At 42.9% G+C, this 27,507-nt stretch overlaps 1 protein-coding gene across 1 annotated transcript in view; it reads right to left on the reverse strand.

Moving 5' to 3' along the window:
- LOC147011938 (protein kinase C alpha type-like) overlaps positions 1-27,507 on the reverse strand; it is a 334,968-nt gene that overhangs the window by 53,981 nt on the left and 253,480 nt on the right. Inside the window, exons 10-12 of the mRNA XM_085857692.1 lie at positions 12,481-12,572; positions 4,333-4,395; positions 2,725-2,863 (exon numbers count right to left, since the gene is read on the reverse strand). Of these exons, the coding sequence (XP_085713818.1) occupies positions 2,725-2,863; positions 4,333-4,395; positions 12,481-12,572 (294 nt within the window). The remainder of the gene's footprint in view (positions 1-2,724; positions 2,864-4,332; positions 4,396-12,480; positions 12,573-27,507) is intronic.

Below are 27,507 nucleotides of genomic sequence, written 5' to 3' on the forward strand. Positions count from 1 at the left end.
GAGATGATGTGCAAGAGCAAGTTTTTAGGATACGTGAGCTGATGCCATGATCCGGTCCTGTTGCCAGAAACTTCTCCACCTTCTCACGTGCAAAAAACCGAATCCAGGAGTAGTTGGGTATGACTGGGAAGAATGGGTAGAGAGAGAGAGAGAGAGAGAGAGAGAGAGAGAGAGAGAGAGAGAGAGAGAGAGAGAGAGAGAGAGAGAGAGAGAGAGAGAGAGAGAGAGAGAGAGAGAGAGAGAGAGAGAGAGAGAGAGAGAGAGAGAGAGAGAGAGAGAGAGAGAGAGAGAGAGAGAGAGAGAGAGAGAGAGAGAGAGAGAGAGAGAGAGAGAGAGAGAGAGAGAGAGAGAAAGAACAAAAGACAAATGAGAACAAAAGATTTTGAAGCAAACACAGAAATGAGGTATTCGGCCTTCTCATGATCACACAAGCAGAGTCGGTTGTTGTGCCATTTGAAGTGAGGGAAGGGATGGAAGGGGAGCATACAGACGGAGATTGGACAGACGTTATCTAGCTCTCCTGAGAGTAGACACACACTTGTTGCGGGCTTTGTGGAATGATCTGAGGTTGCCTTCGGTTGGATTTGCCTTCCACGAGGAGAATGCAAGTTGTTTTAAAGCAACAGCCTCACCACAGGATTCAGAATACCAAGTGTGGCAGAATTGGTAAGATAACTGAAGACAAGATGGGATGAATCTGTGCATAAGAGAGAGCAGGTTTCTGTAGAAGAATTTCCAGGTTGAAGTAATATTAGCTGTGGTCGATAAAGGAGACCACTTTTGAAGTGCTGGCTGCTTGTAGTTCCTGACAGTTTGCCTGAGTGAGCTGCCATACTCCCCGGCATTGAGGCAGCTCTCTGAGAATAGCCAGAGGGATGTTAACTCTCACAAGCATACGATCGGATATTGGAGCAGAGGAAGAGCAGGCAACATTTGTGGGGAAGTTTATCATCATCAAGTCCAGAAAAGAGGATGCGCCATTTGGAGAAATCCAGGTTGGAAAGTTCACAGATTGAGTCAGTCCCGTGGAGTCACAGAAATCCTTTGCTGAAGTGCCATGGCTGGTGAAAGAGGCACCAACACCCAGCCAAGTTGCATGATGACAATTGAAATTGCCACATACTGTACGAGGAAGGGAGAGTTGTGATGAGTGGTTAAAAGTTTGGCCATGTTGTCTGAGAGAGATGTAAATGGAGTCGTCACTGTTAGGGGGATAGTGCAACATACAGATACACAAGATGTGGGAGCAGAGGGGAAGTGGCAGCCAAAGGTACTCCTGGTGGTTGGAAGGTGTGAGATCAGCACAGAGACAGTGAGAAATGGAGTTCTTGATGTAAATTGCAACTTTGGCACCAGGGCAGGGCTCAGACTAATAAAATCGGTAGAGACAAGAGTCAGAGAAGGACATTAAAGATTCAGGGACATCTTGTGGGAGGAAGGATTCTATTAAACAGATGATGTCCGGTTTATCAGCAGTGGCCTGGATTGAGAGATCTGTCAGGCTGGAGCAGAGGCCTCGGATGTTGAGAGTCCACACAGTTAAGGATAGGGGAAGAAGCATTGTGAGGGTAGAGAACAGGGTGGAGACTTTCTGGGGTGGGGTAAACAAGAAGCTTTGAGTGGGTGGAGCATGATGGAAATTTTGAGTGGGTTGGGTGAAAAGAGATTCAGAAAAAGGGGACCTTAAGCCTTGAGGAGTGGGGTGAGGGTGGATGCAGAAAAAAAGGGGACATCAAGTGGATGGATGCTGAAGAGGGGGAAACATCGACAGGGTGGTGTTTGAAGGATGCGGGCCTGTAGAAGATGTGGGCGAGGGTATACTGGCAACGTTAAAGGACATGAAGGGGATTTGATTGTCAAGAACAAACTGGATTTCTCAATATCCTTAAATTGGATCTATGGAGATAAGGATCGTGGGTGGGTGGAAATAATTTTTTGTTGAAGGCACGCAGAAAGTTGGAGCGGTCGGTACAGAAGGAGGGTTGATGGAGCAAGCGCTGAGTTGACGGACAGTTTTGGAAAATAATCTTTATGAAGAAGTCGAAGAATTAGGAGAAGAAGAGGAAAAATAAAATAAACAGATTGTGGTAAAGAAGAAGAACACGTGGTAACCACGTGGTTTGTTTGTTTGTTTTTGTTTGTTTTTTGAAGCACGAGTAAAATATTTGGGGAAAACGAAGCAAAATGAGGAACACGGCATCAAAAGGCGCACAGAATTTTCACGGCAGCTATCCGAGGAGTAGGCCTTGAACACGAAGAAAACAAGTTCAACAATACAGCACAACAAGATACAGTTTAACACGGAGAATTGGACTGAAAAACCAACAGCAACACAGGGACAAGGATATAACAGAAAAAAACACGACAGATCCGGTTCGGAAAAATTCCTTCTGATCGACGAGGTGGAAGCCTGGAGACCACCAGGACTTCCGGGTCCAGGAAATTACTCCACGCGTCGGTCAAACCTACAGCTGCTGCTTCCACCTCATCAGAGCTAAATTTTCATCAGAGATGAGTAATAGAAATAAATTACAAAAAAGTAGGAGACGATGGACAAATCAACAGGGTGTAATGGATTCTAATTTGAGATGCCAGCATCACGAGCTTCGTGCTCAGATGGGATCGACAAACTAACTTTGTTGCAGTTGTGGCAAACCAGAAGCTGTTCGTCAACTCTTCCAGGCCGGAGAATAATTACAAACCGTGTGAGGATGGTAAACTGACCTCAGGTGCGATATAGTCAGGTGTTCCACAGAAAGTGCGAGTAGTGATGCCTTCCCAGATGTTCTCCTTGCACATGCCAAAGTCTGCAATTTTTATGTGACCTTCGGCATCCAGCATGACGTTATCCAGCTTCAGGTCTCTAATGGAGGAAAGTGGAAAAGGATTTGGTGGGAAAGGAGGGGAGGGCTAAATTGAGAAAAATTAAATTGAGAAGAACAGAAGGGAGGATTACAGGAAAGAGAAAGGAGGGTGGGGGAGTATGAAAGGGTGGGAATTGAGGGAAAGATACACTACATGACCAAAAGTATGTGGACACCTGCTCGTCCAACATGTCATTCCAAAATCATGGGCATTAATATGGAGTTGGTCCCCCCCCCCCCCTTTGCTGATATAACAGCCTCCACTCTTCTGGGAAGGCTTTCCACTTGATGTTAGAACATTGCTGCAGGGATTTGCTTCCATTCAACTGCAAGAGCATTAGTGAGGTCGGGCACTGATGTTGGGCGATTAGGTCTGGCTCGCAGTCGGCGTTCCAATTCATCCCAAAGGTGTTCGATGGGGTTGAGGTCAGGGCTCTGTGCAGGCCAGTCAAGTTCTTCCACACCAATCTAGACAAACCATTTCTGTATGGACCTCACTTTGTGCACGGGGGCATCGTCATGCTGAAACAGGAAAGGGCCTTCCCCAAACTGTTGCCACAAAGTTGGAAGCACAGAATCGTCTATAATGTCATTGCATGCTGTAGCGTTAAGATTTCCCTTCACTGGAACTGAGGGGCCGAGCCTGAACCATGAAAAACAGCCCCAGACCATTATTCCTCCTCCAGCAAACTTTACAGTTGGCACTATGCATTCGGGCAGGTCGTGTTCTGGCATCTGCCAACCCCAGATTCGTCTGTTGGACTGCCAGATGGTAAAGTGTGATTCATCCCTCCAGAGAATGCATTTCCACTGCTCCAGAGTCCAATGGTGGTGAGCTTTACAGCACTCCAGCCGACGCTTGGCATTGCGCATGGTGATCTTAGCCTTGTGTGCGGCTGCTCGGCCATGGAAACCGATTTCTTGAAGCTCTCGACAAACAGTGCTTGTGCTGACGTTGCTTCCAGAGGCATTTTGGAACTTGGTCATTATGAGTGTTGCAACCGACGACAGACGATTTTTTTTGTCTGTTGTCGATTGCTGCACAATTCAGCACTCGGCGGTCCCATTCTGTGAGCTTGTATGGCCTACTACCTCGCCGCTGAGCTGTTGTTGCTTCTAGACGTTTCCACTTCACGATAACAACACTTACAGTTGACTGGGGCAGCTCTAGCAGGGCAGAAATTTGACGAACTGACTTGTTGGAAAGGTGGCATCCTATGGCGGTGCCACGTTGAAAGTCACTGAGCTCTTCAGTACAGTCCATTCTACTGCCGCCAATGTTTGTCTATGAAGATTGTACGGTTGTGTGCTTGATTTTCTACACCTGTCAGCAATGGGTGTGGCTGAAATAGCTGAATCCACCAATTAGAAGGGGTGTCTGCATACTTTTGGCTTTGTAGTGTACTTGCGAGGAGAAAGGAGTCAAAAGGGGGGGGGGGGGAGAGTATCCTTGTTTAGAAAAATTCACCTGTAAATAATGCCTTGGTTGTGCAGATAAAAGATCCCGATGGCAATCTCAGCAGCGTACAACCTGCCAAACAGAACAGCTTCTGAAGATAATTAATAGGACAGTGTTAAGTAATCATATTAAGACAGGAATCCGAAGTGGAACAATAAAAAAAAATTTAAATGAGACACTCACATTTTGTCCTAAACATGATATGTATTTTTATTTCATATATATCCTGTAAGTATTTTAAATTAGTCATAAAATATATAAATTGGCCTGTTTAGTGTTCCTGTTCGAACCTGATTAGCTCATGATGTTGGGAATGCAGGTTCAAATCCCACATTTCATCTGTTTGTCCTTTGTCGAACAAAGTCCTTTACAGCACAATAAAGTACACTGATATCTACGAACATCCTTGTCCTGCATGTGATTAATGGGGGAGTTCTACTGTGAGCCTTATATTAATGTAAATAACAAGGATGTAAATCCTCATTAAGGACACAACCCCCAACCACACCTTAAAAATGGGGATGTGTATATTTACCACGAGCAGGGTTATCTGGTGTTGCCCAGGTGAGGTGTGGGGGGGGGGGTGAAGGGGGTACTGAGAAGTGAGAGAAGCAGGGGAGCTGGCAGGGCTGAGAATGGGGCAGGTGGATCGGGGGCAGGGGAACCGACAGGGTGAGAGTGGGGATGGGGGAACTGTGTAGGGGGCAGGAGAGCCAGAACACCAGTGGGTAAAGGGGTCTTCAGGGTCTTGGGGTCTTACGTGTCTTTGAGGTCTTAAGGTTCTTACAGGTCATTGGGCATTAAGGGTCTTTGAGGTCTCAAAGGGTCTTACAGTTCTTAAGGGTCTTCAAAGTCTTCAGGGTATTTGGTATTTTAAGGGTCTTCAAAGTCTTCTGGCTCTGTGGGGTTTTAGGGGGTCTTAGGAGTCTTCAAAAGACTTATGGGTCTTATGAGTCTTTAAAAGTCATAGGGATCTTAACCATCTTTGGGGTCCTCAGAGTTTTAAAGTGTCTTAATTGTGTTCAGGGAATTCAGTGGTCTGAAGGGTCTTTTGGGTATTATTTCCCAAGTGTGTAGAAAGTCTTCTCTCAAGCATGCATTCTCATCCCTTAAGAATATATAAAAAAGACCTTATGGTTCTTTGGGGTCTTTAAAGGCTGAGGTTGTGGATGAAATACATTTAGGCCAACCCCCAAGTTGGACTTGGTCTTTGTGCCAAATTTGGTGGTTGTCGGCCTAGTGGTCTTTGCAAAAAACGCGAACGGACAGACATCCCACGAATCTTATTTATTAGATTAGAATGCCATGCCGAGGTCGAAGGACGTATTAAGCTGCTTTATATATCTTAACATGGCATGTTTTTAAAACATGGGAATTCTAACAGATTTTTTGTCATATAGTTGAGTCTTAAAGGGTGTTCAGGATCTACAGTCTTTGGGTCTTTTGGGTCTTCAGGGACTTTTTGGTCCTCAGGAATTTTTTGGTCCTTGGAAACTTTTTGGAACTTTTGGGTCTTCAGAGTCTTTCATGGTCTTAAGGGTCTTGGGACTCTTAAAGGGTCTTCAAAGTTTGAAGAGGTCTCAGCAGTCTAAAGGGTCAAAAGGTAAATTTCAATCGTGCGTAATTAATGAATTGACTTGCGTAATAAATAGACAAATGGTATGCCTCACACACACACGTACACACACATACACAGACACTGCACACACATACACACGTACACACATGTACACACACGAACACACACAATTATCGTAGATACGTCTTCAAGGGCCCGGCATGGCGTGGCGAATGCGAATAGGGACGTACTGTACACCACTTACCGTAGTAGATGGCGTTGGCTTACCACAGCACGAAAACAGTGAAGGTATTATATATTTAATTTGGTTCCAATTGTGCATGGTCAGGCCAGCTGTGCAGTGAGCCAATGGGTGGAAGACATTGCTCGACTAATTGCTGGTGTGCTGGCCTTTGGCCGTGTTATATGTCACGTGATATCTTAACCAATGAGATTGCATAAAAATGAAAAAGCCAGAAGAGTGATCTTTAAAGCCTCAGGTGGTTGATAAAAAGACCCCGAGGGCAATCCCTGGATTGGACTTGGGCTGTGTGCCAAATTTGGTGGTGGTCGGTCCAGCGGTCCTTGCAATAAACTTGAACATACAGACAGACAGACAGATAGACATTAGATGAATCTTATTAGAATGGGGCAAAACACAATTAAATAAATAAATATGTAGGTGGTACAGATGGTAAAATGTATATGAAAGAATGAATAAATTGAAGGTGGAATGTAGTTAGTAGAATGGTCAAAGGAATATAATTAATGAATTAAGTAAAAGTGGTTCATTGGCATGGACATGGTAAAGTGTATATAAATAAATAAATAATTCCAGGTTGTGTGTAGTGGAGTAACTTATGGTAAAATTAGACATAACAAGCTCGAATGAGCTAAGATCCTTGTCCTCTTAATGATGACGTCATAAAACGAATATGACGTCATTGTGATGTATCAGGTTTGCAATGAATTATCTGTGCCAATGCCCGGCTTGATTCCCACAAACAAAATTCAAACAGCTTGCCTAGTTTCGGAGATAATGGTATAGGCGATTTCCATTAGTGGCAATATTATGACGTCATCTTTTTTTCTGGGGAGAATTTCCAAAATCGGAGATGGTTACTGCCTGCGCGTGGGCTTTCTGCATATACATGGCAAGTTTCATGAAGATCTGATGAAAACTCTGGGTTGTGAAACAAAAATGTCAAAAATAGGAATGACGTCATATAAATTGATATGACGTCATAGTGATGTATCATATGTGCGGTAATTAATCTCTGCTAATGCCCTGTTCGATTCCTGCAAACAGAATTCAAAAAGCTTACCTAGTTTCGGAGATAATTTTTTAGCCTATTTCCATTAGCAGAGATATTTTGACGTCATAACTTTTTCCTCGGAGGAATTTTCAAAATCGGAGATCGTTACTGTCTGCGCAGGGTATTTTTACATATATATGCCAAGTTTCAGGAAGTTTCGATGAAAACTGCAGGCGGCTGTGAAACAAAAAAGTCCACAAGAAGAAGATGAAGAACAACAACATGAGTAAGACTTAGAGATCCTCCACGAGGATCTAAAAATGTTCTGGTTAAAACACGTAAACAACTTTATCAAATCGTCCCTGAGACCATGTGTGCGCATTAGTGAAGCCCGTCGGCCTTGCAGCAAACTTTGAACTGGTGGTGCAGGCAAACACACGCTCATGAACAAGCACAGATCACTTATGTAGACATAATCCAAATTCAAGGTACAAAAATCAACGTATGGTTAAACATGATGCAAAAATGTTATCGTTGAACTGTATAACTTTGTCAAACTCTTCTTGCAGTCACCAGAGAGTGGTCTACTGTGCAACTCAGAAAAAAAACATTATGTAACAAGAAAAAGAGCAATCAGACATTGCAGACCCTCGCCAGGACTTGTTTTCTGTGGTGTTTGTGTAATTCTGTGTGGTGTGTTTTGTGTGGCGTTTGTGTCAAGAGACATAATTAGAACTGCCACTTTATAACTGCTGGCAGTGATGACCGGGTACCAAGATGTCCCGCTTTGATCGGACACCTGACCCTGACCCATGACGTTTTTTATTATAATTCATTATTCAATGGAATTTGGAATGGGATTAAAATAAATTCAATTCAAATCAAATAGAAGATCAAATAGGTCGAGTCCTGCATTGGAGTAATCAGAAGGAAAGCAAACAAGCAAAAAGCAAAGATGAAGTCATCAGAAGGTACTTGGATAGGATTCACATTTCAACTGCTACTCCTCTACCTTCAAACCCATCCAGGTGCAGCCAAGTCAGCCTTATTCCAAAAAATTAAATTAAATTAAAATAAAAAGAACCCAGATCAAAAAAAATCAAATAATTCTGGGTGCCAAAGCATGTGTCCAATCAAGTAGACATTTAAAACCTGTGTTCCCCATCAATATGAGATCATAATTGTGAAGTTTCACGTCGATTGATTACGTGGTTCTCGAGAAAACATTATTTTATATTTTCTTAAATCCAATATGGCTGCCAAACCATGTAACCTTTCAATTATTCCTCAACAAATTTGTACACCCAAGGCTTGGGGAACATTTCTGTGAAGTTTCCCCTCGATCTGTCCAGCAGTTCTGAAGAAGATTTTTTGGGGGCGACTTAGGGTCAATCCAATATGGCTGCCAAACCATGTGACCTATGATGTCATATGTGTGAACGTTTTGTTCCTCATGGATAAGCGGTCATACATGTAAAGTTTTGCCTCAATCTTTTCAGCCACTTCAGAGAAGAAGATTTTTGAAGGTTTAAAATATATATATATGTATATATATATATATATATATATATATATATATATATATATATATATATATATATATATATATATATATATATATATATATATATATATATATATGGCTGCCGAATCATGTGACCGATTACGTCATAATTTTTTTATGTACCATTTTATCCCGAGATAACAGTCAAAATTTTTTCACACTGATCAGACGTCATAAGGAAGGGACCTATGACATCATAAAAATATCACTTATTCCCCATGAGGAGCACTCGCCATGTGCCAAGTTTCAATTTCCTCCTTGGTGCGGTGTCGGAGATGCAGAGATCCAAAGTTTTTTGGTTTTTCTAACATGGCTGCCACACCACGTAATGCATGATGTCATAATTATCATTAAAACATTCTACATGAGTAGTCACTCCGATGGCGAAAATGTCGTCTCACTCCGACAAGCGGTTGCGGAGAAAAACACTAAAGTTCTGTGTGGACAAACAAACAAAGACAAACAGACAAACAAACAAACAAACAAACAAACAGACAAACAGACAAACGGACCCAAATGCAATACCTTCTCCTTTGGTGAGGGTAACAAGTATGCAAATGGCGTTTGCAAAGTGAATGCAATTATTCTTCTGGATTGGTTATGATGATCATTACTTTACATTAACTTTATCGACTAAATTAGCACGTTTGTCAGGACATATTTTTCACTGTTCTGGCCTGTTTCCTGCATAACTTTGGTGAGTACAGAAGCTGATGACACCAAGCAGGCACAGCCTGAAGTTGTTAATGGAGACAAGGAGTCTCTGACTGCAACATCGGAGTAATGAGACTGCTTTTTTCGACACAACTTACTGAAGTGGGTGTGCCTTGTGTTTTTTCCAGACTTTTTCACCATTTTGACCCTGCTTTTCTTTTATAACCTATCCAAGCAGATGCCCTGAGCACTGTGAACTTCCAACCACAGAAGGTGACAGAGCTTTTCAAGCAACCATGACTTCTCCTCTCAAATAGGTTCAGATGGCGTTAGCACGGAGGTCATCCAATTGGCAGCAAATGGGTTCAGATGGCAACACGAGTTCCTCGGTCCATTTCATGAAGTTAAGTCCAGTGCTGTGGCTCACATCCCACGCATCTGGAAAGTGATGAACATCATCTTCATCCATAAGAAGGGTGTCAAACCAGATGTACTCAACCACAAACCTGTTAGCCTGTTAGCCTGTAAGCAAAGTAATGGGATATATTTCAATGTTATATTGATATGGACAAAGATCATAACCAATGACATCATGTTTTTGAATTTCTGTTAACTAAGTTTCTGGTAGAAGTGCATTGATTATACCGAGTTCTTTGGACCATTAGGATATGTTATGCAGGTCGGGTATTATATTATCCAGAACGGTATGCCTCTAGAGTGGCTGTAAAGCCAACTTTTCATCTGTCAGCACTTGCATATAGACATTAGTGTGTGTATGTGTGTGTGTGTATGTGAGGCATGTTTTTTGCAGAGTTCTTTTAGAGTCCTCTGATGTGGAGTGTGACACACCAAAATGACTCTCAAGTTGATTAGGCTAATTAACTACAAATAACCCAGAATAATGCCCATGTTTTAAACACATGCCATGTTAAGGTGTATAGAGCAGCTTAATGGGTCGTTCCACGGCATGGCATTCCAATTTCAAAATATATAACAAAAATAATTATGACATTGTAACATAGCATATATTAATTCATACAGCACGAATAATATTAACAACAATAATTATAGTCTAATTTAGCAATAATAATGGTGAACGCATAATCCCCGCCCTGGCCGAATAGAAGCACATCTGGGCTTGGTGAAATGGCAAGGTAATGATTATGTAGTACAGAAGGCAGGTATGCCACAATGCTGTGAAGACCAATGAAAATTTGGTCCAATTGGGCCAACGGGCCCACTGGTGTTGAAAACGAATGGATGGCATTCATTGTGTTCAAAATAATGACAACATTACGTTGACTCGAGTATCAGTTGATGTTTGGTTTGGTCTGCTGAGTGTTCCAATCTAAGCCATTAGCTAATGATCCTGTATTCTGAGGTTCAAATCTCATAAATTCTGTAGATTTCTTCATTATCACACATGATGGCATTGTCCTGCATGTGATATCAGAGAAAGTGGGTCAAAAAGGCACAGGGAGTAAAAAAGGAAACTGAATAGATTAACCCCTTTGTTTTGAGTGACCTGTAGTGAGCGTACCTGTAATTATCTTCCATTTGTCCAATTACAGCTCTGTGATCTCACTTTGTGAGTATTTCACCACAGTTTTTCACTTTTCGCCTTTGAATACTTTGTATGGTGTTGCAGGTTAAACTCATTGACAATAGTTGATTCGTGGGTTTATTTTACTGGAAGTACATTGTGTTAGACATAAGAAATGTCAGGTAATTATGAAATGGCATAATTGCTAATTTTGATTTTATGCTGAGATTACATAGTTTATGGACTTCACTAATTACCCAATTAACAGTGGATAAGACTGGATATCTCCAAAAAAGTGTCAGAAATGGAGGAATCTTCCTTAAGTTGCCTATTTCACCCCACTTTCACCAAGATACAAGCACTTATGTGAGGTTTAGATCACTGTCAGGAAAAAACACTACATATAGAGAGAGAGTAAATACTTTTTTTATTTCACAATAAGTTTCAGAGCCAAAAACATGACTGCGATTCCAATAGTATCAGGAAACTCAGCCAATGATGAGAAGAATGTTTGATACTGCCGGGACGTTCCATAGAAACGGAATTGTACCTTTGCGGAGTTTCTCTTCATGATGAGGGGAAGAATTTTTTGAGTATAAAAGCATTTTTACTGCAATCAAGTTACTTGCTCAATCAGTTAGCCGACTTGGTGTTCCACTTAGTATTAATCTCACGACAACTGGATATCAGGTTCAAATCAAAAACTTTGTTGATTTTTCCATTCTCTATTCTCCAAGGAGTTTGTTTTCCATGTGTAATAGTCAATATCTTTCTTGTACTATGTCTTTTATTAAACAAGCTTAGACTTTAAAAAAAAAAAAACTATCTAAATTAATTGCAATATGCACAGGTTTGGATCTGAGAAGAGGCTGCATAATGAGGGGCACACAAAGCTTCATACATAGCATCATCCTATTGGAAATCCATTGAGAATGTAAAATCCTTCTTAATCAGATGAAAACATCACATATTAAGTGTTTCTTTTTCTGGGTTATATGTAGACTTGGCAGGATTCGATTTTTATGGTAAATGTTGATAAATGGTGATTTCAAGTCACACTCACAGACTGACAAATAAAATTCCATCGTTGATGGAGAAATTTATAGAAAGGAGAAAAAAAACAATGGTTAAAAACTTATTGCAGTTCCATCATTGTACATACAATACAATGAGCGAAGCAGGTATTTACATCTGTGCAAAAACAGGTGTCTCCGTGGCAGAGCATTCAATGTGTAGTGTGCACATGGGGTTAAAGTTGAGAGAGAGAGAGAGAGAGAGAGAGAGAGAGAGAGAGAGAGAGAGAGAGAGAGAGAGAGAGAGAGAGAGAGAGTATGCATTAAAATTGTTTGTAGGTGGTTAAATGGCACTAATGATACCACAATTATTATACACAACTGTAATAATTACATCATTCTGAAAATCGAAATTGATAAAAATCTAAATAAATGTTCAAAACTAAACATCGGTTTTATCCATCAAAATTAATAAAAAATAAAAAAATAGAATTCTGCCAAGCTTAGTTATGTGAGAATAACAAGGCAAGTGTACACTGTAGTGCTGAAGGTAAATAAATAGTACTTACGCAGCATGGGGCTCCTTGAACCGTCCCACCTGTTGGATCTGGTACATGAGATCTCCTCCATTGACATACTCCATCACAAAGTATAACCGGTCCTGTGTGGTCGAAAAGCATACAGGGTGAAAGGAAAGTGCATTTCAGAACGAAAGATTGTTAGATAATCAAACGCCTGTTGTACAAGTTTATTTTGCAGATGTAGGACAGCACAATGGCCTCAGGTTAAAGTTTAACTGTAGTTTGGATATTGGACACCTTTGATGTCATTGCCCAGTTCAAACAATCTTTGAATGAGAGTTTCTCCTAAATTGAGGATCACACATCTCAGATAACTTGAAACCTATTTTATTTCCATAGAAGTAGAGGAAATGGTTCAACAGTTAAATCACAAAGCTCTTTTAAATAGAAAGACATCCAAACACACAAGTGAACAAATGTGAAAAACTGAAATTTTATAATAATATTTATTGTCCCATCTTCAGGGAAATTCCTCTTCAGTGAAACAGTAAATTCAAAACATCATATAGAAGCGGAGCATGAAAAGGGAATATGAAGAGCAAATAAAATATGGAAGATGGACAAAACAGCGAAATGGCTAAGAATTTGAATTTGACACCCAAATTGCACATGATAGAAATAGCTTTTTAAAAATACTCGACTTAATAAGCATGTAACAAAAGCGCCTCCCTGATGGCAGTTTTTTCTAAAAGACCATTCAAAAAATGACTTTCGTCAGTACATATATGCGTCGACTTCCTTTTCAATGCTCGCAACGAAAGAGACTCAATACTGGTTAAAGGTCTTGCCGCTTTAAATGCTAGTGTAAAGACCTTTCTCAGTCTTGACTTATTCCACACATTTCGATAATTATACAGCACCAAGAAACCAAATTAAATGGCAAAACACTGATCAGCAAGGATTTAGTCGACATCCACACGTGAGCCAACACCAAATTAATTAAACTTCCTGACAAGATACTACCTCTGGACCATCCTGCAAGGACAAATCAAGCATAATAAATAAAAAGAAACGAAAATAAGAGAAATGTATACATATAGAGGGATTTAATCATTAAAATAAAGTGGTAATATATTTAAGACTAGAACGACACTCGGTAGAGCACAAACCTCGGCCAGGCTGAACAGTTTACATTTTGTATCCCACTGATAGGCTGGATCTGCATCCGAGCCTTAACCAAAATCGAATCGGCTTGTTTTTGTTACCTACCCAACTCGTTCATCAAATTTTGTCCACAACGTTTTGAAATATTGTGCTATATATTGTGTTTGGCCCCATCTCTCAATGCTGAAGAATCACTTGAAAAATTCTAGTATCTGGATCAGGATCTTCACCAAAATCTCATCAGTTCTTCCTTGTCACACACACACACACACACACACACACACACACACACACACACACACACACACACACACACACACACACGTTTCATCCGAATCCGTCCACAACTTTTTGAAACATCCTGCTCACAGACAAAAAAGACAGACAAACAGTGGTGAAAACATAACCTCCGTCCACCTTCAATGGCAGAGGTAAAGAAGCAATAAAAAATAAAAAATCAGAATCCTAATTCACATCAAAATCTGTTGGGTGCACAAGATAAAACAAGACATTTGTCAAAAGTTGATCAAGATGCCCTGGGCACCTCTAATCTTCTCATGAGAAAAAAATATATTATACTTTACTTCAACAACATCTTCCTTTTAAAGTGATTTATCCTGTTTTTCTTTTTTAATAGGATTCTACATTTCAAAGTTATTGTGACCCACAACCCTACACCCTTCCCCCAAGCCGCTTCCCTACCCCCACCTTATCAAAGTGACAAAAATCCGAATCTACTGAAAAATTATCATCAGAGAATATTCAAAGTTAAATAGGCATTGAAGCAGCATGTGTACGGAGCAAACTTGTTGATAGCTGTGACTCCTCAACATTGAGGAACACCACATTGAGGTGATCTTAAGGCTTAGGGGCCAACCATCTCAAACGTCTGCAGACAGGTTTGCACATGAGCCATTGTGATATCAGCAAGAAGGGTGCTCTGGGGTCTAAGCTCACCTGTGGTCTGGATACACCATGTATGACATACTGTTGTGGAGCCGGGCGTCGGCTGCGAGCACGACCGCTAGGTGGAGCAGTTGGGTCGACTCTACCGAACACCCGGAATCTAGATCGTACCCTTTGGAAAACGCTGACAGGTACGGGTCCTTTACCAGACCGTGAATCATCAATAAATCACCCACGTGGGACAGGGTTATTTGCCAAACTTCAAAATACCTAGAGGCCCATGTGGCGAGCTACCGAGGATTCACACCCTCGACGGCACTCGTACGGGATGAGCCATATGCGACGATGCGTGATCGACCCGTGCATAACCCGAGCAGATGGTTACCGAAGTCCCGTCGGTCCAAACGTACATTTACAGCAGCAACGGCCTTTTTAATTCCCCAACACGCACCTTGCTAAACCAATGAAGGAAGGGACAGAAACGAGCTGAAACATTCAAAAAATGGGGTATTTATTAACAGTAGGTGGGGAAGGAGGGAAGCACGTAAGGGCGGAGTTATCACGACTAATAGAGATACAAATATGTACAGCAAAGAGCACTTAAACCATCCCTACTTACAGACAGGGCCCACAGACAGACAGACGTACACCCAAAAGAAACGAAAGGGACCTTCCTGCCTCGTGTGGTCTTCAAAGAGACGAGCGAACCAGGATGAGACCAGCCGCGTCGAGATGCGACCAGGCCAGCGCCAGCGACGACACGAGACCAGAAGCATCGAGCGATGCGTTCCGCGCTCAAGCAGACCACGCACTCGAGCTGACGGAGAACCAGACTCCAGCGACAGGATGAGATTAGAGCAGACGCCGGCGACAGGACGAGATTAATCTTCCCCGTTCGTCCAAAATCCCCAACCTTTCTCTCGAGGAGGGAGGGGCCTCTTTTCCTGACCACTCGCCCCTTGATTGGCCGGAACCATCGCGCGATTCCCTGGCCGCCCTCCATTGGACAGATGCACGGTAGGTGGGGCAACTCTCACCCTTCTGGGCGGAGTCCCAAGCGGAGGCGTTTGTGGCTCCGCCCACCTCCTCACCTCTGGCCGCGTGCTTAATGGTGATCGTGTTGAGTCGGAAACGGGGAGGGTGAGACGCCCGCTCCTTGCCGATTGGCTAAGGAGGGACGCCATGCCTATGTTAGGCTCCGCTCACGTGCATTCTTGCTGGCGAGCGCGCGCAGGATGCTGCGAGCAGAGCGTTGTCGTGTGAAAGTGAAGATGGCGTTGTTGTCGTTGTTAAAAGTGTAAAAATCCTATCTATAAAAATAACTCACAGCGCATGTACATTTAATTACCCATTAAACAAGGGAAAGGGGGCTATCTATCCACATTTACCCATCAAAATAACTGAGCTATTGGGACCTGAATGTCTGTGTGCACAAGACTTCCAAATTCGTAACAATACCACCACTGATCTACTGATCATGTGAAAACAAATTGAAACAATTCATTACGACTCTTCCCAACTCCATCATTTTGTAAATTAGTTTTCTTGTACTTTCAAAAAAATTTTATCCCTTATCAGCCGGCTCATCATATATTTTTGTTCTCTCCTACCCAATCTTTTCCTTTCAGCCTCAGCACATCATTAAATTGCTTCCTTTTGTCATCTTTCTTTGTGATCCAGGATGACATCACGGTTGTGCGCTATTCAGTCGTCCGATATTCAATATCTAGCAGAATTACATCCAACAAAAATATATATTTGGTACATTTCTGGGTGAGAGAGGAAAAAAGGTATGGGGGCGACGGGGGGATTTTCCCCATTGGAGATCTTGTGGTTCCGAAGATAAATTAAGCCCACTGTCCTGCATTTTCGACATTTAAGTTCACACATCATAAGTGGATCTCACAAGAACAGGTCCTTTTGTTTTTGGCCAAATTCAGAATTCTCTGTAGGCTGTGGGTAAATGATGTGGTCCATCATCTTGCCTCAGTAGAGTCCATTATGGAACATATCCGGTGTGGTTGCTGATAAGGATCTTTGATTTCTGAGTCTCATTCGCCATATTATTCCTTTTTCTCACAACTGCAATCTTCTAACATTCTCCATTCATCTCTTTCACAATGCAAGTCACCCACATCTTCATTCATACAGATGCAAAGCCTGGCTGTCTGCTGGTTGCGTCATATTTCAGGGCTTGGCTATACAGTACCTCTGACGTGTGGTAAACCCACTCCCCAACAGATTATGGTAAAAATTTTGAAGAATTTGTCCATTTTCAGCAAACAATGGCATCAGCTTTTCTTCCTATTTGAAATTTTAAACTTCCTCGAACAGGATGGTAGAGTGGTAGTGCACCTACATTTGAGCTGTCCAGTCAGTGTTCGATTCCAACCCAGACTATAAACCATTGGATTGGTGCTTCGCACAAAGGACGTTGCGTCATGAAGTGTATCGTCCCTCAGAGGGACGTTGTGATAGATCAGGGCGAAGTGAGGTGCATTAATAACCACGGAAAGAGCACACACACACACACGAGTAGAAATAGTTGGTTTCCAGAAGAGGTGTATAGAACATTGCACTGGAAGATCGAGGAAGTACAATAAGCAATGAGTACAATAAACTTAAATGTTACACAGATTTAAATGACTTGATCATATACGAGTTATTGTCGTCCAGAACTATTGGTAATATCAAAGACCCATTAATAAGTCAGTGAATGACAGATGTTTGCTGGGTTTCCTTCTGCTGGAATTTGCTAATGGATGTTAAAGATCCCACGGTGTCTTTCATGAAGAATAGGTGAGTTATTGCATGGACCCTGAACAATTTACAAACTACTACCCGAATGTCCTTCAGTTGAACTTCAGGCTTGGCCAGCTGGTTTGTTAGTAACAATTGGGTCAAAAACTTTGTTTAGTGGATCGCACAAGAAAAGGGGGTGGGGGAAGATTTAGACCATTAAAGTATTAGTATCGTTATAATATGCTTGGCATTGACTTAATGGTTAGGGTGGTGGGCTTTGGATCTGAAGATCCTGAGTTCAAAATCCTACTTTGTTGTTGAATTAATACCAGGTGGGATTGACTCAGCCTGTCATCCTTCTGAGGTTGGCAAAGTTAGTACCAGCTTGCTGGGATGATTGAGCCATTAAAATATCCTGTGTTGGAGTGGTGACCTGTCCAGGGTTGTGACCAATAGCGCAGGAGAGTGCTCCGACAACACTGATCCTTTGTGCAGAGTATGGTCCTGATGGATGGATGGATAGTTGTAATAGCAGTTGTCGTAGTAGTCATATTTCCTTTGTCCTTCCACCTCATTTATATTTTTCCATGATTTTAAGGATTTAATCATCTTCAACAATATCTTTTCATTTCTGGTTTGCATAATAAATCATTTCTACATTATCAAAGTATGCCATCTTGAATTATTAGGGCAAAAGCCGGCTGTCATGTTTAGACTTATGGTGTGGAGGTTACAATAAATCACGTCTCTCAAAAATAGCGGATCGCTGTTTAAGGGTGGCTTGGTCAAATCCACTGCTTGACATCAGTTGCATAATTAATACAACCTGTTCTTGATGAGAGTGTTGAGATGTGGATATGGCACATTGTTGGCCAAAATTATCGCCTTCACCATTACCTCATGACCGAATAAAAATCTTGGAATAAATGTCAAATGTATGAAAATACCGATGGAGGCAGAACATAAGATGAAATCATTGTGGAGGGGTTTGAAAGGCTGACAAATGTCACCAAGAAATGTATTTGTAACAGAAATGCTCCAAAATAAACAAAGAGTTACTTGCAACTTCCAAAAGCCAATTTTGTAACGCCAAGTTTGACAGCGTTCATCGTGTTTTGGTTTTTTTTCTCTCAATGTGTGTGACTGACACTACTCAGTTCAGGAAACATGTCTCAGAAATATGTGAAGATGCCTGACCAGCCCTGCCAAGGTATTGATTACAAGCTCATTTTGTGATTTCAGGAAGAGTACTTGAAGTTGTGAAGACAAAGGTTGTATATATGCCCAAATGTATATTCCATACAGATATATATATATATATATATATATATATATATATATATATATATATATATATATATATATATATATATATATATATATATATATATTTGCCGACCGGGGGTCGGGTGAGAAGACCACAAGGGGGGGAAAGCTATCTAGGCTCCCACCAGACTCCCCGGATTTGTAGGCTGTCGGACACAGATAATTCCGTGACACGGCGGGTCGTTAACCGACCGTGGATGCCAATAACTGAACCGCGTGACCTCGGGTCCTCCCATCTATGGGTTAACTGGGTTACCTAATTAATCACGTGATTTAATTACCGGGGAACATACCCTCGGTACGCCTTGTCCAAACGGGATAACTTTACCGGACCGGATTGGATGCAGCCGAGCGACACTGCCAAGGACGTACCGGCTAAAAGGAAGGGATCGTTGGGAATAAAGTCCTGGCTAAGCTAGGATTCGGACCATGCTGGATCAATGAACGAAAAGACAAAAACGTGCTGGGAACATTTCGATTAATAATTTATTTACAATGGGGCAAGGAAAGGTATGTGCTCCAGGCAATAGGTCTATTGGGGTGTGTTGTGCAGAGACAGGGAAGAAAGGTGTGGTGCGGCAATAAACAAACAACTTATGAAAGCAGATGCAGAGCAGACTTAACCTGAAAATAATAATAACAATAATAATGATAATAATAATAATAATCTTCTGCAGTCTTACTTATGTGGACAGGCGCCAGGACACACACACATGCACACACACAGACACAGAAAACCCGATGAAGAGGAGGTATTGCAGCAAGACAGGAGAGGAGTTGAGGCTACGGTCTCTCGGTACCTTGGTATAATTGATTGGCCAAACGTGCCACTAATACGTTTGTGGGAATGCTCCGTGGTGCGGTACCCCCCTGACAGCTGGTGCGTCGTCTCTTGCTTCGGGCAGCTCGTGTCGAGACCGTGAGCGTGAAGGAGGGGCTTGAGTTTGGAGGGTGGTGTCTAGATCGAGTGGACCGACTGGTAGGCGGGACCAGGTGGGTGGGTGGAGTCAGCGCCGTGTAGGTGGGGAAGAGGAGGCAGAGTCGAGGCGATGATGACAGAAAGCGGAGTCGAAGTACAGCTTGAGCGGGAGGCGAGGCAGGGCAGAGAGAGGGAGAGAGAATGGGCCGACCATCCACCCTTTTATAAGCCCCGTGGCACGGGGCGGTGGGCCACCCCAAAGCGAAGTGTCATCACCTGAATCGGGCGCCCTGATTGGTCCTGACCCCCTGCGCGGCCTGGCCACGATGGCCGGAAACTGCTTCATTCCACTTCCGGCCAGGTGATCCCGTGCTGTGGAACCATCTTGCTCCGACCCCACGACATGATATGAATTGCCCATGCCGAACTCCACGCCATGCTCAGCACTGAATTCAGCAAGCCAATTATTTTTGAGATCAACATGGACCAAAAGGTCAACATAGGCCCAAAGTAAACAACTCAGGTGGTATTTCTAGAATCCTCAATTTTCATCCGATTGATTTGAAATTTGAGGAGGATATGTTTCAGGTCACCGAATTCAACCATCAATTATTTTAAAGGTCCACATAGTCCAAAAAGTCAACATAGGCCAATTTTAAAATTGTAAATTTTCATCCGATTCACTTGAAATTTGAAGAGGAGTTGCATATTTGGTCATTGAATTCATCCAGCAATTATTTTTGAGGTCAAATTTGTTTAATGGCTTTTGTAAGTATCGTGCTGTGCACAATGTCTTCTTCTTGTTTGTTTGTCTGTTTGTGTGCAGGAGATCTCAAAAAGTTGGAGATGGATCCGGATGAAATTTGTTGGGCAGGTTGGGTGTGTGACAAGGATTAACTGGTTAGATTTTGGTGAAAATTGGGATCCGGATCCGGTTACTAGAATTTTAAAAGTGATTCTTCCCCATTGAGAGATAGGGCTTAAATATTTTGCACGATATCTCAAAAAGTTGTGGATGGATTCAGATGAAACCTGGTGGACACATTGGGTGTGTGTCAAGAAAGAAGTGATTCAATTTTGGAGAAGATCCGAATCGGATAATTTTTTAAGTGCTTCTTCACCATTGAGAGATAGGGCTAAACTAATATACAACACGATATCTCAACAAGTTGTTGACGGATTCAAATAAAACTTGATGGACAGGTTGGATGTGTGACCACAACAAATTGATTCGATTTTGGTGAAGATCTGAATCTGGATCTGGAGACGAGAATTATTTAATTTTTAAAGTTATCCTTCACCATTGAGAGATAGGTCCAAAAATGATATATAGCATGGTATTTCAAAAAGTATTGGGCCCGATATGTTCTCGTGGATCATGCAGTATGTGGTGGAGGTATGCGCTCTCCGAGTGCCCTTCAAATATATTTATTTATTTAATTCATTTATTTATATAATTATTTATGGATGCTTTATGATAGTTCATTGATTTTTCCCTGCATATTGGCTTCGATGCCTGTCATCACGCAAAATTACCGTGCTTCCCCAATTTTCTCGGGTCGTTCACTTGCATTTGATTTTTATTTTTTTTTCCAGTTATTAATTTTTGCATTTATGGATGTTGTCTAACAATTCTGTAATTTTTCCCCATGTAACGGCTTCGATATTTGTCAGCACAAAATTTCAGCTTTCTATGTCACCCGACAGATGCTGAGCATTAATATCAGTCAGTCAGTAAGTCAATGACTGAGTCAGTCAGTGATTGTTTAGCATGAGCTTTATATATTAGATATACTGTCAGACCCAACTATTCGCAAAAAATAAAGGGCAAAGAAAAATGACTGAATCGCGAATTGATAAAGTGTTGAGGAGCTATTTGCATTATATTTCAGGAAGTCTATGTTAAAATCACCCAAAATAAAACAAATATTTAATTTTTCTTTAGTGGTCATTCAATAATGTGTCAAATGCATTTATAAAACAAGAAAATGAGCAATCAGAGATTGCAGACCCTCACCAGGACTTCTTTTGAGTGGTGTATTTTTATGGGTTTTAAGGTAAATCCAATATGGCTACCAAACCATGCGACCGATGACATCATATGTGTGAACCTTTTGTTCCTCATGTTCAAGTGGTCATACGTGTAAAGTTTCACCTCGATATGTTTAGCCACTTCAGAGAAGAAGATTTTTGAAGGTTATTTATATAAAACAAGATGGCTGCCGAATAACGTGACTGATGACGTCATCATTTTTTTTTTTCTTCTGGATATCATTTTATCCCTAGATGACTCTCAAAAATGTTCATACTGATCGGATGTAGTATTCTACATATGCAATGATGACGTCATAACAAAGGCACCTATGACATCATAAAAAAAATCCCCTATTTCCCTTGAGGAGTACTTGCTAAGTGCGAGGTATCAATTTTTTTTCAGAGATGTGGTTTCAGAGATACAGAGGTTCAAATTTTTCACATTTTCCCATTATTGCTGCCACACCACTTGATCTATGATGTCATAATTATCATTAAGGCATTCTACATGAGTAGTTGCACCAATGGTAAAAATTTCATCTCAATCTGACAAGTGGTTGTGAAGAAAAACACGAATGTTCTGTGCGAACAAACAAGACAACAAATAAACAGATAAACAAACAAACAAACAAATGGACCCAAATGTAATACACTCTCCTTTGGTGAGGGTAATTATCAGAATTGACACTTTGGGATTTGTAAATCACTACAACTGCAATATTTTTGCCATATTTTTGATCGTGTGTACCGGGCGTAGTGGCGTGCGCCTGTAATCTGGCTACTCGGAGGCTTGGGTTGGAGGATCGCTTGAGGACAGGAGCTCTGCGCTGGGCCACGCTATGAGAGGGTGTAGGGCAGCCCGGAATCATGGCGAAACCCAATCCTTATCCCTGTGTCGTAAGAGGCGACCAGAGTTGCATCAGGAAGGGCATCCGGCGTAAAAACCTGTGCCAAATCAGTATGCGGATCATAACGGATGATCCGCTGTGGCGACCCCTAATGGGAGCAGCCGAAAGAAGAAGAAGAAGAAGAAGAAGAAGAAGAAGAAGAAGAAGATTTTTGATTGTGTGTGTGTGTTTTTTCCATCTGCCATCATTAGGTGGGATAGATGTTAAAGATGCCACGGTGCCTTTCATGAAGAGAAGGCAGGTGATTCCCGGTACTCTGAACAAATAAAAATTTTCTCCAGAAATCCGCCCCAGTCAAACGTCAGGTCTGGCCAGGCAATTTGTGAGTCAAAAACTTCCCTCGACACACCTCACAAAAATGTGGGAATAAATGGGGCCATTTTAGAAAGAGTAGCAGAAAGAGTAGTTGTTGTACAAAGAGTAGTCAAAAGAGCTTGCATGGACTGTTGAAACAATTTTCACAACTCTCTTCTCATCTTCAAACATTAAGTTTATGGGTTGTTGCTGTCAGTAAATTTTGGTGATCAACAAAATGTTCAGGTCAGGTCAGGTATGGGAGCATGTGCCAGAACAGCGCGTCGCTGCGTCCACTTTCCGCCGGTACTCCAGGGGCCTCCGTCTGGCCATCCCCCAGGCAGATGCCAGGCCCATCCCCATCTCCTTGAGATGATGGTCAACCTGCTGTAACCATGAGGCACGTGGTCGGCCCACTGGCCTCCTCCACTCATGAGACTCCCTCGCTGAGAGAATCTGGTGAGCAGGATCAGCGTCAGGAAAACGAGCCACATGTCCATACAGCCGCAGCTGACGCTCACGGACTATGCAGGTAACAAATCTCATCCGAGTCTCTCTCAGCAATCGCTCGTTGGACACAAAATCCGACCAGCGATAGCCAAGGATTCTCCGAAGAGACCTGGTACCAAAGGAATTAAGTCTCCGTCTCAGATCCTTGGTCAAAGTCCAAGTCTCGCACCCATAGAGCAAGACTGGAAGTACCAAGGACCTGAAGACTCGGACTTTCGTCCTCCCGCACAGGTACCGGCAGCGCCACACCCCATGATCCAGTGAATCCATGACTCCCCAGGCCCGACCCAGACGTCTATTGACCTCCGGCTCACAACCTGCGGAGACATGAATATCACTGCCAAGGTAAGTGAATCTATCCACGACCTCAACATCCTCACCACAAACAGACACAGACAGGACAGCAGCATCCAAGATGTCACCGAAAGCCTGGATCTTTGTTTTGGCCTAAGAAAACCAAAATCCCAACGGCTCCGACTCCTCATTCAGCACCTCGAGGGCCCCCAAGAGGATGTCTAAAGTCTCCGCAAAGATGACTGCATCATCTGCAAAATCAAGGTCCGAGATCTTGACATTGCCAAACGATGCACCGCAACTTGATCTCTCCGACATCCTCCCAAAAATCCAGTCCATACAAGTGTTGAAAAGTGTGGGGGCAAGTACACATCCCTGACGAACTCCAGTAACAACTGGAAATAAGTCAGAGGCGGTACCACCACACTTCACAGCACTCTCAGTACCAGAGTAGAGTTCAGACATCAGATCGATCAGTTTCGGTGGCACCCCACGAAGACCAAGAATCCTCCAGAGGACATCCCGATTCACTGAATCGAACGCTTTACAGAGATCAACATAGGCTGCAAGCAGCCCCTGCCGAAACTCTCGTCTGCGTTCGGTGAGTACACGAAGTGCAAGGATACGGTCAATCGTTGACCTCTTTGGTGTAAAGCCTGACTGCTCTGGACGCTGGTGCTCAAGCAGATGGTGGCGAACCCTATCAAGAATTATCCGAGCAAAGACCTTGCCCGGCACTGAGAGCAGCGTCACCCCTCGGTAGTTGTTGCAGTCTTGGCGATCACCCTTCCCTTTCCAGAGAGGGACAACAAGGCCCCTCTTCCAGTCAGTTGGGATGATGCCTGTGTTCCAGGCAGAGCACAAAACTGCATGCAACGACACGAGTGCAGCATTTCCACCAGCCTTGAGAAGTTCGGCATGGATGCCACAGATCCCTGGAGCTTTGCCCCGTTTCAACTGGTTCACCGCAGCCCGTGTTTCCACAAGCGATGGTGGACCACAGTTGATTCGAGGGTCAGCAACAGGGATTGTAACACCCTTGACGTCCAGCTCGACAGCTGGGGGATCAGCCTGGTACAACCGCTCGAAGTAACCGGCCCAGCGGGCCTTCACTTCAGACTCCTCTGTCAAGAGCCTACCACTCTCTGCTCGAACTGCAGTGCTCCGAGGGATGGGCTTGGATGAACGTAATGCGCGAATTCCCCTGTAAGCGGGACGAGAATCACCTGTCCACAGGTGATGCTCTACCCCTCACAGATTCCTCGCACATAGGCCTCCTTGTCCACCCTCAGTGCACGTACAGTTTTACGCCTCAGCTCCCTGAACAGCTCAGCTCTGCCATTCAGCCTGGCCCTGCGACTCTGGTCAATGGTATCCAGTGTCCCTTGAGAGACAAAATTCTTCTTTGCCCTGCGGTGAACTCCAAGGCATCCACCGGCAACATCAAGGACGGTGGTCTTGAAGGTGTTCCACAACTCTTCAGGTACCCCCAAAGCACCCAGACCCCCCAAGTGTCCACTCAGCCTGTTCGCAAACTCCTCAGCTACTCTCTCATCCCTGAGCTTGGCAACATCCAGCCTAGGCTGGGATGGTACCATTCTCCAGGATTTAAGGTGCAGCTTTAGAGTTGCTACAACAAGCCTGTGGTCAGTATTGAGGAACTGAGCACTCCGGTAGACCCTGCAGTTCTGGATCATCCTCCAGCGACCGTCAATGAGGACATGGTCAATCTCCTTTGCCACACCGCCAGCGTTGGAATACCAAGTCCAGCGATGAGCTTGCGGGCGCTGAAACCATGAACCAGCCACCCTAAGTCCATGACTTCTTGCAAAGTCAAGGAACTTAGTGCTATTCTGGTTCATAGTTCCTGACCCATGGGGACCAACACACACCTCATAACCGTCCCTATCAGTTCCAGTCGATGCATTGAAATCCCCCAAGACTAGAAGTGTATCTCGTCTGGGGCACTGATCAACCACAGACTCGAGTGTGGCGTAGAATGTGTCCTTCACGGTAACATCACTCGCCTCAGTCGGAGCATAAATAGAGACCAGGGAAATGACACCTAAGGAGTGACGAATCCTTAATCTCATAATACGCTCGTTGACCGGTGTTACCTCAATTATCATTGGGGTCAGCTTATTGGACACAGCTACAGCAACTCCTTGGGTATGGTAACCATCAGAGCGACCAGACCAATAGTAGGTGTAACCACCCACCATTATCTCGCCGCAATCCGGTCTCCGAACTTCAGAGAGAGCTGCAACCCCGATGTCCAAACGCTTGAGCTCAGATGATAACAGAGACAGGTGATCATCCTCTCTTAGGGATAGGACATTCCAGGCACCCACCCGAAGGGACCGCCTCAGGTTAACCCAAGGAGACCGCCGTCTGGTGGACGACACCTCAGCACCACTCCGACACACTCTCCCGCAATCTGACCCAGGGATGTTACCCCGTGGTTTCCCTCCTATCAAAGATTGGGGGTCCCGAAGGCTTTGCCCCAATCCCATCATCCGGTGAGCTGCCCTGCGAAGGGAAGCTGCACAGGAGGTACTCCCACGGAGTGGGTTTTCAGATTTTTTTGCGTTTTTGCGTTTTGCGGAATGAAGCGTTTTACGGTGGCTGGAGTGCAAATCCTGCCACCAACCTCCTAATAAGAAGTAGCCCAACTGCAGGAGGACGTCCGCAGACACAGTTGGGCACTAGATATGGATGGCCGTTGGCTCACAATTAGCTCCTCCGCCCTTTGACAGGTTTTGTTTTTAATCCTGCTGGGTGTCCATATCCAAACACCCTCCTCACCAGAAGACCTGGTGGGGGAGACGGTTTAGTCGCCGTTTAGTTTAGTCGACGGTTTAGTCGACGGAGACGGTTTAGTCGACAACAACAAAATGTTGTCAAGTTGGAAATGATGCATGCTCCCCTTCCTCTTCGTGTTCGATTGATGTCACACTGTTTTCTCGATCAGCATGTTATATGTGCTTTAAAATAGAAAATCCATTATGTCGTCCATTCCCTGGAGGATGAAGCTCCATCTGGATCTCTTCTCAAGCAAGAACATTGATTGTGTTCGAGCATAAAAAGTTTCTGAATGTCACACGATTTCCTACAGAGAAGAAAAAAAAAATCTTTCAGCTCTCCTCATTTTTTCATCCACACCATGTGCTTCCTGTTCTCCTGCCCTCCCACCAACCATCTGTTTCTGGACCCTGAAGACCATAAAGGTGTTCTCATTGGCCATTTCGTAAACGTGTTGAGGTTATTTGTTTTTGAGACATTCTGTTGATTTATCTGCACCAGTTTACATTTACATTTACATGTTAAACTACTTGGTGGATCCAAAATAGAGTTTCCAACCTCTGCAACTTATGTTCCCATCAGAAAAACAACATCAACATATGTGAGTGGTTCAAATTTGATCTTGGCTTGAAGTTTATGGCAGAGTAATGTATGTAGATGGATAATTAGAAGGAAATTTTCCTTTTTTTTTGGAAGGAGTTGGGGACCAGTACCCACAATCACGTGTTTCCTGCTGTAATTGATATGTGTTAAAAAAAAAAAAAAAAAATATAAATATATATATATATATATATATATATATATATATATATATATATATATATATATATATATATATAAATCAATATGGCAGAAAGTCATGCGTTCACAAAGAAGATGATGCAGTGAATAATTGTGAAATGTGTGGTCATAGAAAACAAGTGTATTTTAACTTAAAGATGATTTGCGACACAATATGGTGATGATTGCCTGCCAATTAGATCCTTACAATCATGGTGCAAATGATTTAAAGATCGACCTGAGTGGGTACAGAATGAAACATGTTGCAAGACTGGCCAACCTGTTCACCAAAGCAAACATCAAGTGAGTTGAGAATCGAATTCCAAGTGACCAAAGGCCTATCCCTTTGTAAGCTTAACATCAATGACTGCCATGTAGGTCATGCTGAATCCAGCA

Source organism: Eptatretus burgeri, chromosome 15, assembly GCF_056783735.1.
Source record: "Eptatretus burgeri isolate ZD-2024b chromosome 15, Ebu_testis_v1, whole genome shotgun sequence".
In the NCBI taxonomy this organism is placed as follows: domain Eukaryota; kingdom Metazoa; phylum Chordata; class Myxini; order Myxiniformes; family Myxinidae; genus Eptatretus; species Eptatretus burgeri.